Source organism: Scyliorhinus canicula, chromosome 21, assembly GCF_902713615.1.
Source record: "Scyliorhinus canicula chromosome 21, sScyCan1.1, whole genome shotgun sequence".
Classification (NCBI taxonomy): Eukaryota; Metazoa; Chordata; class Chondrichthyes; order Carcharhiniformes; family Scyliorhinidae; genus Scyliorhinus; species Scyliorhinus canicula.
In genome coordinates, this window is record NC_052166.1 from 48,514,899 (window position 1) to 48,534,665 (window position 19,767).

At 44.8% G+C, this 19,767-nt stretch overlaps 1 protein-coding gene across 6 annotated transcripts in view; it reads right to left on the minus strand.

Annotated features, from left to right (window-relative positions):
* The window catches only part of mapkap1 (MAPK associated protein 1), a 371,223-nt gene that overhangs the window by 170,043 nt on the left and 181,413 nt on the right, over positions 1 to 19,767 (minus strand). For all 6 annotated transcript variants that reach the window (XM_038782195.1, XM_038782200.1, XM_038782197.1 and 3 more), the window contains one exon: positions 2,476 to 2,652. In XM_038782195.1, coding sequence (XP_038638123.1) covers positions 2,476 to 2,652 — 177 coding nt within the window. The remainder of the gene's footprint in view (positions 1 to 2,475; positions 2,653 to 19,767) is intronic.

Consider the following 19,767-nt stretch of genomic DNA (forward strand, 5'->3'; position numbering starts at 1 on the left):
CCCCATGTTCCCTACTTAGTTTCAAACTACAGATGAGGCAATTTTCTGTCAGTTCCCCTCTACAATGCTGAAAGTAGACTGGAACTACAGCCAAATTAGTCGGATTATTTTAGTATAATAGTATTTTCTTTTCCAGAAAAACATGGTGAAAACAAAAATAAATTGGCTAATTGAATTGAGTATGCAGTTTCTGAGCCTTATTCTTGTCATACAAGACTTTAATAAAAGAATCAGATTCATGGTGTATATATTTAACTGTAGTATAAATATAGAACATGCAGACTTGAAAAGAAAAGGGGGATGCTTGTGAACTTCATTCCGAAAACTGCAAGTTTAGAAAAGCTAGATGTACCTCACATCCTTTCGAGGCATAAGATTCATACGCACACAAATTTTGTCAGTACAACTCTGATGATATTTTCTGAGGTTTCATCTGCTTTATAGCAATGAAATACTGTCAGGAAAGTGTGAGCGATTGTTACAGTGTTGCTTAGCCAATCATGGATTAAACAATGTTCTCTACAAGTTTTGATCCCACTGCTACAGTTAAGATTGAAAGCATTGCATTCACATTTCCAGATATGGTTTTTTGCCATACTTTAAATTAATCTTCTTTATTTTTGTATCTTAATTTCAAATTAAAGATCAAAAAGACTAGACTATTTGTCATTTCAAAAGAATAGTACAAATGCATCTGCACGTTATGACCAAATTCCTATAAATGTCACAATCTGAACAAAAGTTCTTTTTCCAGACAGAAGCCCCTGCCAAAAAGGAAACCATGTCAGTTTTACTTGTACTAAATCTATGTTAAGTCCAAATGTTAAATATCTGACTGGAACAAAAATCTGGATTTAGAATAACAAACTATTGTAATACTCTAAAAATGTAAAGGGCAAGGTCTGCAGTGGGCATGCAGCCAGATCAAATACCATACACAGAAAAAGGCAATAACAAAGCACTTTGACTCAGAAAAAGATTTACAGCTGCAGTATCTAATTTCTAAAAGAAAGCAAAGACCAATAACACTTATGAAGCTAAAAAGTATTTCAGCAAGGTATGTTTAGTTAATCCCAAGGTTTTTAAGTAAATAAATTGGGACATTCATCTTGAAGCATGGAATTTAGTTGCAAACAAACGTACAACTGCTATTTTCAACATTATTAATGCTATACTGGGATTTACCTAGCCTTCCAGGTTATATCATTAAAAAATTATTTTGTTGAAGTTTCAACATAATTTTCCTCGTTTCCTCTTTTTAAACTAACTCTATATAGTTTGTGTCTAATGTTTTGCAGGTTTTGAGTACCCTAAATGTGCTCAATATCCCTATACAAAAAATGCAGATAAAAGTTAGCCATGGATACAAATAGTTCCCCTGCTCTCAAAGGATTTTACTCAACAAATTTGTTTACCGTGACTACTTTATGCTCAAAGGCAAAATAAATCAGTATTAAAAATCAACAAGCATAATTAACACTACCATCAGCATGTCAGAATGTGATCAGTGTACTATTAAGTTCTAGTTAAAGTGTAAACAGGAAATTGTATGAACATGTTGACATTTGTATTGTTATATTAATTTCAGATTTTTCTTTCGCAGAATATCACATGGGTAAGGACAAAGAGCAGCACTAACTGAACGGAGCGAATATAACCTAGAGTACATTTTGTTCAATCCTAACAATACATTTATGTCAGCAGAGGGTTAATTATATAGCGGAGTTATTTTGCGAGTATCTGTTACTCTTACTTTGCCAATTTATTTAACTTGCCAGTAGTACTGCAGTTTCTTACTACATGCGTAATGTTAACAGTGTAGTTCTAACCAATGTATTCCAAAGACGCTTTGAAACATTAAAACTGGCAGCGATACTTAGGTCATGCGTTTATGTAATTACCAAAAATGTGGACAATTATATTCAAATGTAGCAAATGCTGCTTTCAGTTTTGAGATTGCAATTGGAGAATCAAATCAAAAGGATCATTTTAAAATATTTAAGCCATGACCATAGATATTTGTACAATTGTTTGCTGATCATTGAACATGAACTGCAGAGATCCTTAAGATGATTCTGCAGTATTTCAGGAAGTAACAAAAATGGCAAAAATAAATGCTGCAAAGGAAACCTATGTGATTATGATTCATAGCAAAATAACACACATCAGTCTTATATGAAATGTCAACCCTAGATTATTTGGTTTAAAAAAATATACGGCATTCTGTGTTGGTGTTTTTACATTAGCTTATTTTGATTAAGTTAGGAAATTTGCACAGCTGAGAAAAAGTATATTCTATTAATCAGTGTTATATCTAAAAACAAACTTTTCCACATGGTAGAACAGTCAACTTGTTCAACTTATCAAACCTATTAAAATAGATTTGCGTACTGTAATATGTTGTCAACAAAATACAATAGGACAAAATGAAGGACAAGTCCAAATTGAGACAGATAACGTTTTTTAAAAACTTACATCCGAACAAAGAGAGACTGTTTCGTTGCCAGCCCAGGCGGCGAGTACTTCTCAACTAGTGCCAATGTACTGAAGCCGAACTTGTGAATAGGCTCATTTGAATCTAATGGTGGAAAATCTCCGTCAACTTCCCCATCGTCCTCAGCAATATGAAGGCAGTAGACATCCACATTTTCACTGCAGTAAAGAAATAGCAGGCATATAAGAAAAAGTTGAATCGACAAATGGTCAAAATAACTGCAGTGGTCGAGGTCTGGCTGCAGTAACCTCCTGCTGACGAAGTAAAGCCTGATTGGGCAAGAAAGTGCATTGTGCAGCAAAACAAATACCAGAAAATGCTTTGTTTTTAAATATAAAACAAACTAAATTTATTTTTAAAAAGATTACTTAAAATAAATAAATATAACATTCAGTAGCTTCCATCTTAATACATTAGCCTCACACTAATGTTTGTAAGCAAAGCGCAGACTTTGGCAGAAAGCAAAAGAAAACACACTATGCAACTAGTATTTTTGCCAACATATCCCCTGGCGTTATTCCCATTCTTGTCCAAGCAAACTGCATCATGCCTCACAGTTCTGAACTGAAAGACTGCAATAATAAGAAAGCACAACGTTCAGCAGGGCCAGAGTATTTTTAAATATTTAATCCAGTAAACCATGAAGAGAAGACTTCAAAAATAGACTAGGTTCATATTTAATAGTTAGTTAGAATCTTATTTTCAAGACTAATAAACAGTTACATTCTGTGAGCACGCAAGAGTACTGAAGGGAACCAGAACACAAGCTTTATAGAAGCGTGCTGACTGATGAGACACACTTCAGCCAGAAGTCGGACTTTGAATGTTCTGACTGATGGCACAGTGGCAGAAGCTGCTGGATAATGAGGAAGTTGCAGTTGAGAAAGAGGGAACGCAATTCTGTAATAATAAAGTTATGTACCCCCATGCACAAAATTATACTCAAAATAAAATGTAACATATAAAATAGGCACTGGCACAAATGTACACAAGAGGATATTGCACAGACTGTTGTTATTCCATTAGGAGTATTGAAGTCACTTTAAGTGCGACAGATACAATCCAGAGTTGCAGAGAACTTCACAGAAATAACTGCCAATAACATTTATTTTATAAATATCATAGAAACTTTTGAATATCTTGAAATTCATTTGGTCTTCTACTATATAGTGACAACATTTCAGGCCTATCAGTTTGTCTACTAACCAACATCCAAATGACATTTGAATAATACATCAAGGAGTGTCTGAACATGCAAACTGGGCAACCGGACAATTAGAGTAGTATTTTGCCACCAGATAAGACTAACCTAATTAGCAAATATTTTCTCTCCATGAAATCTATGTCATACACTCATTAGCATTATTTAATAGCTCTTCATAATTTATCTCCAATTAGCTGATATACTCTTCACTGGATTCAAGTGCCAACAAATCTAGGTGCTGAAAAGATCTTAAATGACATTCTCATGCTTTTTGCAATGTTTGTATATAATAAATTGATGACATTTTTGAAAATGAGCTTCTCAAGTTATTTATCATTTTAGAAACATAAACTCAACACAAACATGACAATTATTTTTTAGGGTGACCAATCTTCAACATGGCCACGAGATCATAAATAACTCTACAATGAGGATATATAGTTCACTTGGGATAAGGGTAACCCCCAATCATTGAACCTGCTTCATTGAACCTCCTATCAACAGTGTCATCAGTATGACAAGAATGTCTTGGTCGGTAGCTCATCAAATGCAAATACTGGGTTGACACAATGGTTTATGGCATACTTAGAATTAAGTTCCCAATTTCAGAAGTAGAAAGTCACCTGTAACCAAAGAAATCTGCACAATTTTCAAACTGATGTATAAAAGAAAAGGTCTTATAAAACAAGTCTTCATCTAATTTGAAGAACTTGCATCACATTACTCAATCATAGAGCAGATCAAGTAACTGAAGTAGTGATCAAAGCATAGTCCGGGGGGGGGGGGGGGGGGGGGGGGGGGGATGAGATGGAAAAGGATTCAACCTTTCAGCCTGTTAAGCAAATTTTCATGAATGCATATCAGCTGTTTGCCCTCCCACCTGGCACCAATCCAGTTTTTTGGCTGACTCGGGATTCTCCGCCCGTTTGGGATTCCCGATCTTCGCAGAGGAGGATGGAGAACCCCGGCAATTATTTTTAATATCCAGAGAATTTTTAATGAAGTCCAAAGTTAGAAGTTTGCAAAACTGCAACGCTGCCCACTGCTAAAGGAATACTTATACCAGTGTTCCCCATATGGCAAGACAGTATTCAGGTACAGTAAAGTATAAATTCAATTTATTAATCCATAAAATGCAATGAGGACAAAATGAGAAAATGCCTTTGTCGAGTTGTGACAATACACACAATCGGAAAGTGTGCAATCACTGTGTGACCAGGTGGCACAAAAGCATGAAATTCTACCACAAATATACACTGCATTTTGTGCTCATAATTTAAGTTTCAAATCATAATGTTTATCTTGCCGTTAATAATTTGACATGGTATTATCTAACAATATTGAAGATCAGTGATGTATAAAATTGACAAAATTATAATATGTAAAAACTAGAAGGCCAGAAAATTAAGGTGTACATTATCTTATTGGAATGCAGGAACTTGGTTGTAAAGATTTGCATCAGCTATATATTTGTTTTCATTTTTACTTGGAAAAAGGATGGTAATAACTAAAACTATTTACAAATATATTGCTAACTCAGTTATATCTTTACTGCAGGGCAAACTACTTTATTTTTCATATGGATTAGTAATCACAGACACGCCCATCTAAACTATAATACATTATTTTACTCATTGCTACCTGGGGAAATTAATAATGTATTGGAAGATAGCAAATGTAACTCCTTTATTCAAAAATGAAGGGAGACAGAAAGCAGGAAACTATAGACCAGTCAGCCTAACATCTGTCAGGAAAAACGTTAGAAGCCATTGCTAAAGATGTTATATAATTCAAGACAATCAGGCAGAGTCAACATGGTTTTGTGAAATGGAAATCATATTTAACCAATTTATTGGAGTTCTTCGAAGGAGTCACCTGTGCTGGGGGATGAAGGGGAACCGGGGATATGCCGTACTTCGATTTCTAGAAGACATCTGATATGGTGGCACATCAAAGGTTATTGCGTAAAATAAAAACTCACGCTGCAGGGGGTTGCATATTGGCATGGATTGAAGACTGGCTAGGGAACAGAAAACAGTTGGCATAAATGGGTCTTTTTCTAGTTGGTAGGATGTAATGAGTGGTGTGCCACAGGGATCAGTGCTGGGGCCTCAACTATTTACAATTTATATAAATGATTTGGCTGAAGGTATAGTTGCTAAATTTGCTGACAACACAAAGATAGGTAGGAAAGCAAATTGTGAAGAGAATATACGGAGGCTACAAAGGATATAGTGCGTGGATAAAAGTGAAAGTATAATGTGGGAAAATGTGAAACTGTCCATTTTGGCAGGGAATAAAAAATATTATCTAAATGGTGAGAGGTTGCTGAGCTCTGAGGTTCAGAGCCCCAGTGCATTAATCACAAAAGACTGGTATACAGGTACAGCAAGTAGATAGGACAGCTAATAGAATGTTATCATGAATTGAGTAACAAATAAAAAGTAGGGAGGTTGCCCATGGCATTTGTGAGACCTTATCTGGTATACTTTATACAGTACTGACAGTGAAAGAGCGCGAGGAGAGCAGCGGGGACACAGTGAAAGAGCGCGAGGAGAGCAGCGGGGACACAGTGAGAGCGAGGAGAGCGGCAGGGACACAGTGAAAGAGCGCGAGGAGAGCAGCAGGGACACAGTGAAAGAGCGCGAGGACAGCGGCAGAGACACAGTGAGAGCGAGGAGAGCGGCAGGGACACAGTGAAAGAGCATGAGGAGAGCGGCGGGGACACAGTGAAAGAGCGCGAGGAGAGCGGCGGGGACACAGCTGCCGGAGAAGCGGCCTTCAGATTTTCGGCGGGGACAGTGGCCAGGGGTCTGTCGGAAAGGTAAGTTTACCTCTTTAAAAACTTACCTTGAAGAGTGACATCACAGCGACAGGATCGCAACACTGGACGAACTGACAGAGAAATTTCAGCTAGCTGGGGGGAACGAGCTACGGTACCTGCAGCTCAAAAACTTCCTACGAAAGGAGACAAGGACGTACCCACAACCGCCACGACAGACACTACTGGAAGACCTACTGGACGCAAGTATCCTAGAGAAAGGGAACTGTAGTGACATGTATGGCCGACTGGTAGATAGGGACGACACCGTACTGGACGCAACAAGAAGGAAATGGGAGGACGACCTGGGGATGGAGATAGGGTGGGGACTCTGGAGCGAAGCACTGCATAGGGTCAACTCCACCTCCACGTGCGCAAGGCTCAGCCTGACGCAACTAAAAGTGGTACATAGAGCCCACTTAACGAGAAACCGTATGAGTAGGTTCTTCCCGGAGGTGGAGGACAAATGTGAGCGGTGCCAGAGAGGCCCGGCCAACCACGCCCACATGTTCTGGTCTTGCCCCAGACTTGTGGAGTACTGGACAGCCTTCTTCGAGGCTATGTCCAAAGTGGTGGGGGTGAGGGTGGAGCCATGCCTGATAGTGGCGGTCTTCGGGGTTTCAGACCAGCCAGATCTAATCCTGGGGAGGAGGGCGGACGCCCTTGCCTTTGCCTCCCTGATTGCCCGCCGTAGAATCCTGTTTGGCTGGCGGTCAGCAGCACCACCCAGAGCTGCAGACTGGCTGTCCGACCTCTCGGAATCTCTCCAAATGGAGAAAATCAAATTCGCCATCCGAGGGTCGGACGACGGCTTCCACAGAACGTGGGAGCCATTCATGCAACTGTTCCGGGACCTGTTTGTGGCCAACGTACATGAGGAAGAATAGTCGGGTGGCCAAGAACCAGGGGAAAATGGACGGGAATCGGGGGAAGGTAGCCGGGGGGGGGGGGGGCTACGGGCTCGGTATGGGGGTTTGATGGCAAGCCAAGGCCCAAAACCAAACTATAAATAAATGCCTATAAACATGTGCCTCGGCCATATTGGGGAATGTAAAATATGTATGCTGGCTAAAGGGGGCGGCCACAATTATTGTTATGAAGATGCTTACCTGTAAATATTCATGTTAAATTTTTGTGTTTTCCTTTTTTTTTCTCTCTCTCTAATAACTTGTAATTTGTCATATATAAAATATGAAAACTCAATAAAAAAACATTTATAAAAAAAAAGTGTGACATCACAGCAAAGCAGTGACCCGATTGTCTGGTAAGGAAAAAGCTCCAATTAGCAGTAGCTGGGAGAAATTCAACTCTTCGTGTATTGGTAAGTATTGTGATTGGTAAGTAAAATTTTTATTCCTTTCACTTATTCATTATTTGATATTATAGTTCAGGGGCGTGGCCGATGCCCCTGACTCCTTCATGTGCAGGAAGTGTGCACAGCTGCAGCTCCTGTTAGACCGCATGACGGCTCTGGAGCTGCAGATAGACTCACTTTGGAGCATCCGTGATGCTGAGGAGGTCGTGGATAGAACGTTCAGTGAGTTGGTCACACCGCAGATTAGGATTGGTGAGGGAGACAGGGAATGGGTGACCAAAAGGCAGAGAAAGAGAAGGAAGGCAGTGCAGGTGTCCCCTGCGGTCATCTCCCTCCAAAACAGGTATACCGTTTTGGATATCGTTGGGGGAGATGACTCACCAGGGGAAGGCAGTAGTAGCCAGGCTCATGGCACCGTGGCTGGTTCTGCTGCACAGAAGGGCAGGAAAAAGACTGGCAGGCCTATAGTCATAGGGGATTCAATTGTAAGGGGAGTAGACAGGCGTTTCTGTGGTTGAAAACAAGACTCACGAATGGTATGTTGCCTCCCGGGTGCACGGGTCAGGGATGTCTCAGATCGGCTGCAGGACATACTGAAGGGGGAGGGTGAACAGCCAGTTATCGTGGTGCATATAGGCACTAACGATATAGGTAAAAAACGGGATAAGGTCCTACAATCAGAATTTAGGGAGTTAGGACATAAGTTAAAAAGTAGGACCTCAAAAGGTAGTAATCTCAGGATTGCTACCAGTGCCACGAGACAGTCAGAGTAGAAATTCAAGAATAGTCAGAATGAATACGTGGCTTGAGAGATGGTGCAGGAGGGGGGGGTCTCAGAATTTTGGGACATTGGAACCGGTTCTGGGGGTGGTGGGACCATTACAAATCGGATGGTCTACACCTGGGCAGGACTGGAACCAATGTCCTAGGGGGTGCTTTTGCTAACACTGTTGGGGAGGTTTTAAACTAATGTGGCAGGGGGGATGGGAACCTGATTAGGAAGTTAGGGGTCAGTAAAGAGGCAGCAACTAAAGCCAGGAAGGTACAAGATAATAAACTCAATGTGACTAAGGGGAAGAGTAGACAGGGAAGAGATGATGAACGCAAAGGGACAGATGGTCTGAGGTGCATTTGTTTTAATGCGAGAAGTGTAGCAGGTAAGGCAGATGAACTTAGGGCTTGGATTAATACCTGAGAATATGATGTTATTGGTATTACTGAGACTTGGTTGAGGAAGGGCAAGACTGGCAACTAAATATCCCAGGGTATAGATACTTCAGGAGGGATAGAGAGGGAGGTAAAAGGGGTGGAGGAGTTGCATTACTGGTCAGAGATGATATTACAGCTGTGATTAAGGAGGGCACGATGGAGGATTCGAGCACTGAGGCAACATAGGTAGAGCTAAGAAATAGGAAGAGTGCAGTAACATTGTTGGGACTTTACTACAGACCTCCCAAAAGCGAGCGTGAAGTAGAGGTACAAATATGTAGACAGATTATAGAAAAATGTAGGAGCAATAGGGTGGTTGTGATGGGAGATTTTAACTTCCCCAACATTGAACGGGACTCATGTAGTGTTGGAGGCGTAGATGGAGCAGAATTTGTAAGGAGCATCCAGGAGAGTTTTTTAGAGCAGTATGTAAATAGTCCAACTCGGGAAGGGGCCATACTGGACTTGGTATTGGGGAATAATCCCGGCCAGGTGGTTGAAGTTTCAGTCTGTGATTACTTTGGGAATAGCGATCACAATTCTGTAAGTTTTAGAATACTCATAGACAAAGACGAGAGTGGTCCTAAAGGAAGAGTGCTAAATTGGGGAAAGGCCAAGTATAACAAAATTCAGCAGGAGCTAGGGAATGTGGATTGAGAGTAGCTGTTTGAGGGTAAATCCACATTTAAAATGTGAGAATCTTTTAAGGGAAGGTTGATTAGAGTGCAGGACAGACATGTCCCTGTGAAAATGAGGGATAGAAATGGCAAGATTAGGGAACCATGGATGACGGGTGAAATTGCAAAACTAGCTAAGATGAAAAAGGAAGCATGCATAAGATCTAGGTGACTTATAACTGATGAAGCTTTGGAGTAATATCGGGAAAGTACGACAAATCTCAAACGTGCAATAAAGAGGGCTAAAAGGGGTCATGAAATATCTTTGGCTAACAGGGTTAAGGAAAATCCCAAAGCCTTTTATTCGTATATAAGGGGCAAGAGGGTAACTAGAGAAAGGATTGGCCCACTCAAAGATAAAAGAGGGAATTTATGAGTGGAGTCAGAGGAAATGGGTGAGATTCTTAATGAGTACTTTGGATCGGTATTCACCAAGGAGGGGGACACGACAGATGTTGAGGCTAGGGATGGATGTTGAAATACTCTAGGTCAAGTCGGCATAAGGAAGGGGGACGTTTTGGGTACTCTAAAAGGCATTAAGGTGGACAAGTCCTCAGGTGCGGATGGGATCTATCCCAGGTGACTAAGGGAAGCAAAAGACGAAATAGCTGGGGCCTTAACAGATATCTTTGCAGCATCCTTGAGCATGGGTGAGGTCCCGGAGGACTGGAGAATTGCTAATGTTGTCCCTTTGTTTGAGAAGGGTAGCAGGGATAATCCAGGGAATTATAGACCTGCGACCTTGACGTCACTGGTAGGCAAACTGTTGGAGAAGATACTGAGGGATAAGATCTATTCACATTTTGAAGAAAATAGACTTATCAGTGATAGGCAGCATGGTTTTGTGCAGGGAAGGTCATGTCTTACAAACCTAATAGAATTCTTTGAGGAAGTGACAAAGTTAATTGTTGAGGGAAGGGCTGTAGATGTCATATACATTGAATTCAGTAAGACGTTTGGTAAAGTTTCCCATGGCAGGTTGATGGAAAAAGTGAAGTCGTATGGGGTTCAGGATGTACTGGCTAGATGGATAAAGAACTGGCTGGGCAACAGGAGACAGAGAGTAATGGTGGAAGGGAGTGTCTCAAAATGGAGAAAGGTGACTAGTGGTGTTCCACAGGGATCCGTGCTCGGGCCACTGTTGTTTGTGATATACATAAATGATCTGGACGAAGGTATAGGTGGTCTGATTAGCAATTTTGCAGATGATACTAAGATTGGTGGAGTTGCAGATAGCGAGGAGGACTGTCAGAGAATACAGCAAAATATAGATAGATTGGAGAGTTGGGCAGAGAAATGGCAGAAGGAGTTCAATCCAGGCAAATGCGAGGTGATGCATTTTGGAAGATCTAATTCAAGAGCGGACTATACGGTCAATGGAAGAGACCTGGGGAAAATTGATGTACAGAGAGATCATGGAGTTCAGGCCCATTGTACCCTGAAGGTGGCAACGCAGGTCGATAGAGTGGTCAAGAAGGCATACAGCATGCTTGCCTTCATTGGACGGGGTATTGAGTACAAGAGTCAGCAGGTCATGTTACAGTTGTATAGGACTTTGGTCAGGCCACATTTGGAATACTGCATGCAGTTCTGGTCGCCACATTACCAGAAGGATGTGGATGCTTTAGAGAGGGTGCAGAGGAGGTTCACCAGGATGTTGCCTGATATGGAGGGTGCTAGCTATGAAGAAAGGTTGAGTAGATTAGGATTGTTTTCGTTGGAAAGACGGAGGTTGAGGGGGGACCTGATTGAGGTCTACAAAATTATGAGACGTATGAACAAGGTGGATAGCAACAAGCTTTTTGTTGCTATCCACCCCAAGAGTGGGGGTGTCAATTACAAGGGGTCACAATTTCAAGGAGAGCGGGGGAAAGTTTAAGGGAGATGTGCGTGGAATGTTTCTTACGCAGAGGTTGGTGGGTGCCTGGAACGCTTTGCCAGCGGAGGTGGTAGAGGCAGGCACAATAGCATCATTTAAGATGCATCTAGACAGATATATGAACGGGCGGGGAACAGAGGGAAGTAGATCCTTGGAAAATAGGCGACAGGTTTAGATAAAGGATCTGGATCAGCGCAGGCTAGGAGTGCCGAAGGGCCTGTTCCTGTGCTGTAATTTTCTTTGTTCTTTTTAGTATTGGTCTTCTTATTTAAGGAAATATGTAATTGCGTTATCAACAGTTCAGAAAACGTTCACCAGACTAATACCTGAAATGGGTGGGTTGTCTTGCGAGGAAAGGTTGCAGGTGCGTGTCATGTGAGAGTACCTTTTAGAAATGAGTGTTTATAAATGGGTGTGTATATAAATATCTGTCGAGAGAGTACCTTTAAGGAATGGGGTTTTACTACTGCAGTGATGTCAGAGAGTGGGTGAAGTTGGGCTGTCTGTCAGCTTTTTACTTACGTTTTAGGCTGTTTGCTCCAGGGTGTGTCTTAGTTTCGTTTTCAGTGTTGGAGCTAAAGCCAGACGAGCAGGTGGACTGTTAATCTCTCTGCTACGAAAAGACTATCTCTTGATCATTTGATGAATTCAGAATTATAAATGTTTTCAGTAGTGACTTTAACCTGATGTTCTTCTGTTAAAATTCTTTTTTTAAAGTCTTATGAATGTTAAAAGGAAAGCTTAAAGGAAAGCTTAGTGTTATATATTTTGGGGGTTGTATTTGAATTAATGGCTGCTAAGATGTTCACTGTAGGTTTTAAAAAGGTTAACTGGAGTTCATAGAATAAACATTGTTTTGCTTTTAAAAAATAATTTCTCATTTCTGCTGTACCACACCTGTAGAGTGGGCCGTGTGCTGCCCATACCACAATCTATTAAAAGTTGTGGGTCAGGACTTCTGGTGGCGGCTATCTGTGAGTAAGTCGCGCATTTGGTGGCTCTCGCTCCGGTCAGACTTTAAGACCTTTTCCCCCGACTTTTTTGAACTTTTGAGCGCTGGAGTGAAAGGCAATAGCACTCTAGATCTGAATCCATACAGAGTTGTATGGACTGAAGGAGCAGAAGGGAGCGAAAACAGGCGAAGAAGGGGCTGAACAAAGGTGGTTTGGAAGCTCAAGTGGGAGGAAAGATGGCCGATGAACGGACCATGGAATGGACGGTCCAGACAGCACTGGACAAAATGCTGAAGGTCATGAGAGAGAGCTTCGCAGCACTGAAGCGGGATAATTTGGAACCGCTCCAGAAAGCGGTGGAGCGACTGGACCAGAGTCTGGACACTCAGGATAAGAAGGCCAAGGAACTGGAGAAGACAGTGGAAGAGCAGGCGGATTACCAAACGATAGCGGACGTGGAAATTAGAAAGTCGAAGGAGCAACAATTAAGGCTGATGGACAGGTTGGAGGACCTGGAAAACCGGTCTCGCCGGCAGAATCTGAGAATCATTGGGCTCCCGGAGGGGGCTGAGGGAGTGGATGCCACGGCATATGTGGCAGACATGCAGCAGAAGCTGGTGGGGGATGATTTCTTCCTGCGTCCGTTGGAGCTGGACAGGGCACACAGAGTGCAGGCGAGGCAGCCGCGAGGGGGGGGGCGATGGTGGTCAGGTTCCATAGGTTCGTGGACAAGGAGCGGGTTCTACAGTGGGCCAAGAGCACGAAGAGCTGCTCATGGAACAACAGTGTCCTGCGCATCTACCAGGATCTGAGCCAGGAGATGGCCAGAAGTAGGGCAGCCTACAGACAAATTAAAGAGATCCTGTTTAAAAAGGTCAAGTTCGGGCTACTAATCCCGGCGCAGCTTTGGGTCACATACCGGGAACAGCAACATTATTTTGACGACCCGGAGGAAGCGATGGACTTCGCTAAGGGGCATGGACTGGTGCCGAACTGAGGACCCATGGACTCAAGTTAGAGTGTATTAAGGGATGTTTGCATTTGTTCGCAGATTGCCCTTTGTGTTAGCGATGTCGTTCATCATGCTCTTTTACTTAAAATTGGGGTGTTCTTGTGTTTGTGTTTGCCTGTTTGAAAGTTTTAAAATTAAAGCCAAAGTTATAGTTAAAGTTTAAGTTATTGGGTGCTGGGGGGCTGTTCGGGTTCTTTTTTTTCTGGGAATGTCGGGAGGGGGGGTGGGTGATAGCGCCCACCTCATTACACAGTTTAGAACATAGAACATAGAACATTACAGCACAGAACAGGCCCTTCGGCCCTCAATGTTGTGCCGAGCCATGATCACCCTACTCAAACCCACGTATCCACCCCATACCAGTAACCCAACAACCCCCCCCCCCCCCCCCCCCCCCCCCCCCCCCCCCCCCCCCCCGCCCTTAACCTTACTTTTATTAGGACACTACGGGCAATTTAGCATGGCCAATCCACCTAACCCGCACATCTTTGGACTGTGGGAGGAAACCGGAGCACCCGGAGGAAACCCACGCACACAGGGGGAGGACGTGCAGACTCCACACAGACAGTGACCCAGCCGGGAATCGAACCTGGGACCCTGGAGCTGTGAAGCATTTATGCTAACCACCATGCTACCCTACTGCCCCGAATTGCACTATTGTGGGGGCGAGCTTTGTTCTTTGTTTGTTTTCTCTGTTTCGGTCCCAGAGCGATTGCTCGAACAGGGCTGTTCTGGGGAGACACAATAGGTGGGAGACATGGTGGCGCCGGAGTTGAGAGCCACCAGGCTAGCTGCTTTGAGCTAGTCAACAGGAACGAGGTGGGGGGTGTGTATACAGCCAGCATAGGGCAGGGGTTAGGTTCCATGGGGTTGTGGCTGGGGGGGAAGAGAGAGGAGGATCTGCTGACAAGGGAGGGAACTGAACCAGGTAACAGGGAAGAGGTCGGGGGTGGGAGCTGCCAAGAGGCAGACCAGGGGAGGCGCGGCACATGGGCAGGGGGTGGCTGATCGGGGTGGGGTGGGGCAGGGTGCCCTCCAACCAGACTGATCACCTGGAATGTTAGAGGATTAAACGGGCCGGTCAAGAGGGCACATGTGTTTGCACACTTACAGGCTCTGAAGGCGGATGTAATGTTGCTGCAGGAGACACATTTGAAAGTGGCGGACTAGATTAGATTACGGAAGGGCTGGGTTAGCCAGGTCTTCCACTAGCGGCTTGACGCTAAGACCAGAGGGATCGCGATCATGATTAACAAACGGGTTAAATTTGAGGCAGACAGTAGAGTTTCGGATGGGGGTGGTAGATTTCACATGTTCCGGGGCAAGCTTTAGGGGGTGAGGGTGGTCCTAGTGAATGTTTATGCTCCAAACTGGGATGATGTAGCTTTCATCAAAAGGCTGCTGGGGAAAATCCCCGACTTGGATTCACACAAGTTGATTATGGGTGGGGACTTTAATACAGTTCTCGATCCCGACCTGAACCGGTCGTGTTCCAGAATGGGCAGGGTTCCGGCAATGGCAAGGGAACTGAGAGGGTTCATGGAACAAATGGGGGGGTAGACCCCTGGAGAATCAGCCGGCTGACGGGGAAGGAGTTCTATTCACATGTTCACAAGGTTTATTCTCGTACTGACTTCTTTATTATGAGTAGGGACTTTTTGGAGGGGGTGAGGGATACAGAATACTCGGCGATCACTATTTCGGACCATGCTCCACATTAGGTCGACCTGCAGGTCTGCAAAGAAAGTTACCAGCGCCCACAATGGAGGTTAGAGGTGGGATTGTCGGCAGATGAGAGGGTGTGTGAGAGAGTGGGGAAATGCATGCAGAACTACCTGCAGGTCAACGATACTGGGGAAGTCTCAGCAGCAGTGCTCTGGGAGGCGCTGGTGGTGAGAGGGGAATTGATCTCAAGCCGAGTCCATAGGGACAGAACGGATAGGGCAGAGATGGACAGACTGGTGCAGGAGAAGATACGGACGGATAGGGAATATGCGGACTCTCCGAGGGCAGAGCTACTTAGGGAACGACGGAGACTGCAGGCGGAGCTGGGGGCGCTATCCCCTGGGAAGGCCGTAGAGCAGCTCAGAAAGGCCAGGGGCGTGGTGTATGAGTATGGGGAGAAAGCCAGCAGAATGCTTGCACAGCAACTTAGGAAGAGGGAGGCGGCCAGGGAAATAGTGACGGTAGTGGACGGGGCAGGAAACCGAGTTGGAGACCCGGCAGGATTGAACAGGGTATTCAGGGACTTTTACAGAAAGCTGTATACCTCGGAACCCCCCACGGGGCCGGAGGGGATGAGCCGCTTCTTAGATGGGCTGACCTTCCCAAATGTGGGCAGGGGGATGGTAGAGGGGCTGGGGGCCCCAATTAGAGCTGAAGAAGTAATAGGGAGCCTTGAAGGCCTTGCAGTCGGGTAAAGCCCCGGGGCTGGACGGGTATCCAGTGGAGTTCTACAAAAAGTTCTTGAGGATAGTGGGGCCAATGCTGGTTAGGGTGTTTAACGAGGCGAGGGACAATGGGGTGCTACCCCCAACCATGTATTAAGCCACCATCTCGCTGATATTAAAACGGGATAAAGATCCGGAAGCTTGTGGGTCCTATAGGCCAATCTCCCTGATTAATGTGGACGCTAAACTGCTGGCCAAGATCCTGGCGACCAGAATCGAAGACTGCGTACCGGACGTGATTGTGGAGGACCAAACGGGGTTTGTTAAGAGCAGGCAGCTGGCAGCCAATCTAAGAAGGCTACTCAATGTGATTGTGATGCCCCCGGAGGGCAGAGAGATGGAGGTAGTGGAGGCAATGGATGCCGAAAAGGCTTTTGACCGGGTGGAATGGGACTATTTATGGGAGGTGTTGGGACGGTTTGGGTTTGGAGAAGGCTTTGTGGACTGGGTTAGACTGCTATATCAGGCCCCGGAGGCGAGTGTAAGGACAAACAGGACGACATCTGAGTATTTTAGACTACACCGCGGGACAAGACTGGGATGCCCCCTCTCTCCACTGCTGTTTGTGTTGGCAATTGCTCTGAGAGCGGCAAGGGGATGGAAGGGAATGGTATGGGGGGAGGGGGGGGGGGGGGGAGAGAGAACACAAGGTCTCGCTCTACGTGGATGACCTGCTTTTGTATGTGTCGGATCCAGCGGCAGGGGTGGACGGGATTATGGAAACCCGAGGGGAATTTGGCCGGTTTTCGGGCTACAAGTTGAACATGGCAAAAAGAGAGATGTTTGTGGTGCAGGCGAGGGGTCAGGAGAATAGGCAGAGGGAGCTACTGTTTAGGCTGGTTGGGAAAAGTTTTAGGTATTTACGGATACAAGTGGCGCGTGACTGGGAAAGGTGCATAAGTTGAACTTGTCTAGGCTGTTGGAGCAAATGAGGAGCGAGTTTCGGAAGTGGAATGCACTCCCGCTGTCACTAGCGGGGAGAGTACAGACGGTGAAGATGACGATCCTCCCGAGATTCCTGTTTATTTTTCAGTGTTTCCCTATTTTCATTCCACGGTCCTTCTTTAAAAGAATCAATAAAATCATCCTGGGATTTGTTTGGGCGGGGAAGTCCGCGCGGGTAAAGAGGGGGATGCTGGAACTGAACCGTAGCGAGGGGTGACTGGCGTTGCCGAACTTCAGCAACACTACTGGGCGGCTAACATAGCCATGATAAAGAAATGGATGGTGGGTACGGGGTTGGTTTAGGAGCGTGTGGAGGCTGCTTCGTGCAGGGGCACCAGCTTGGCAGCCCTGGTCATGGCTCCCCTGCCGCTCCCGCCGGCCAGGTACTCCACCAGCCCTATAGTGGTGGCGGCTTTTCGGATTTGGGGCCAATGGAGGAAGCATGCGGGGGAAGTGGGAGCATCGGTCTGGTCCCCAATTTGTGACAACCACCGATTTGTCCCGGGGAAGATGGATGGCGGGTTCCAAGCGTGGCGGAGGTGGGAAGGATGGGCAACTTGTTCCTGGAAGGGAGCTTCGCGAACATGAGGGCGCTGGAGAAGTTCGGGTTGGCGAGGGGGAATGACTTTCGGTACTTGCAGGTGCAGGATTTCGTACGTAGACAGGTCCTGTCCTTTCCACGCCTTCCACCGAGGAGGATCCAAGACAGGGTAGTTTCCAGGGGTGAGGTAGGAGAGGAGAGAGTCTTGGATATTTATAAGGAGCTTATGGGAGCGGAGGACACAGGGACAGAGGAAGTGGGAGGAGGAGCTTGGTGGGGAGTTGGATGGAGGCGTATGGGCAGACGCTCTGAGGAGGGTAAATGCAACCGCAACATGTGCCAGGCTCGGCCTGATTCAGTTTAAGGTAGTTCACTGGGCCCACATGACGGTGGCCCGGATGAGCAAATTCTTTGGGCTGGAGGACAAGTGTGCTAGATGTGTGGGAGGACCAGCGAACCATGTCCACATGTTCTGGGCGTGACCAAAACTCAGGGGATACTGGCAGGGATTTGCGGACGTCATATCCCGGGTACTGAAAACAAGGGTGGCAACGAGTCCAGAGGTGACGATTTTTGGGGTGTCGGAAGACCCGGGAGTCCAGGAGGGGATAGAGGCTGACGTTGTGGCCTTTGCTTCCCTGATAGCCCGGCGACGAATACTGTTGGCCTGGAGGGACTCAAAGCCCCCAAGGACCGAAGTATGGCTGTCGGACATGGCAAGCTTTCTCGGCTTGGAAAAAAATCAAGTTCGCCTTACGAGGATCACTATCGGGGTTCGCCCGGAGGTGGCAACCACGGTTGGGGGGAGGTAGAATAGTGTAGAGTGGGGGGGGGGGAAAGAATAGGCGGGTCTATTTGCGAGAGAGGTACTGTTATTTGCATTATGATTTTTGTAATTGGTACCTGCACACTAATGTATATTGTTACTGTTTACAATGCCAAAAAATACCTCAATAAAATTGTCGGTTTAAAAAAAAGTTGTGGGTCAGGTGAACTCCATGATACACTTTGAGGTTCTCTAAACTCTGGCCCATAACAGTTAGGTTTGTATCCACTAGAGTTTACAACAGCAAGGTGCGACTTGATTGACACCTTTAAGATCCTGAGGGGTACTAACAGTGTTGAATGTGGAAAGGCTGTTTCGTCTTTTGAACCATCCTGCATCTACTGATCACAAGGTTCTATACACACAAAGGCATTTAAAAAATATCAATTTAGTTGCAAGGAATGTTCAAAGGAGGATTATTTGAAAACGGGAAATGCTAGATAAATCAGAGGAATTTGAGAAATCTTGGCCATTAAGAGAGACTACAAAGATGCGAGTTGGCTGATGAAGTTTAATTCAACAGATGTTAAGTGCTGTGCATAGGAAGAAAAAATATGCAAGACATGCATTTCATGGAAGGTATTGAAATTTCCTCAAGGGTCTCACTCTCACCCCACAACCCAAAAAGATGTGTAGGGTAGGTAGATTGGCCATGCTAAATGGCCCCTTCATTGGGAAAAAAAAAGGATATTCCAAATTTATTTATTTTTTTAAAAAAAAGATTGCCTTGAAGGAACTTGAAAGGGGTCTAGGAATCTCAAAAGACTTGGTGCGCAGCATGTCCAACTAATATGGAACAGCTACAAAAAAGTAGAATGTTGAATTTATAATCAAAATGGTAGATTGCAAGTCAGAGGAAGTCATGACCAAATTATCTGTATAAATTACACAAGGTTCTGCATTTAGTTCTCATTGCCAAAACACAGGGGAGACGATGAGGAGTGAATGCCGTTCATAGAAGATTCATGAGACTGATCCCTAATGTTAAGTGTCTGTTAAGAGACTGATGGAAACTAGGCTTTTCAAGAAGAGGATCATATACAAACAAGTGAAGAAGACACTCGGCACAACCCACCACACTATGTTAACTGAATGTTATTACGATTATGCAGTTCTTACTTGACCTTTTTGCTTACCTGGTTGATGCTCTGTAATTACAAAGCATAAATAATTATTATTTTCATTAAGAGCTTCCATCTCACACGGAAGGCTTCAAGCCTTCTTCTTAGGCAGTCACTCTGAGTTGAGGATGACTTACTTCCACACTAAAAATGAGTTCTCAGGTGACTGAGGTGTTCAATCTGTGACCTACAGTCTGTGTCACAGGTGGGGCAGACAGTGATTGGAGGAGTAAGTGGATGGGTTGCCACATGCTCCTATTGCTGTTGACGCATTTCTTCGGCTTTCTCTCAGTGATGAAACTCCTTCCCGGATGTTATTC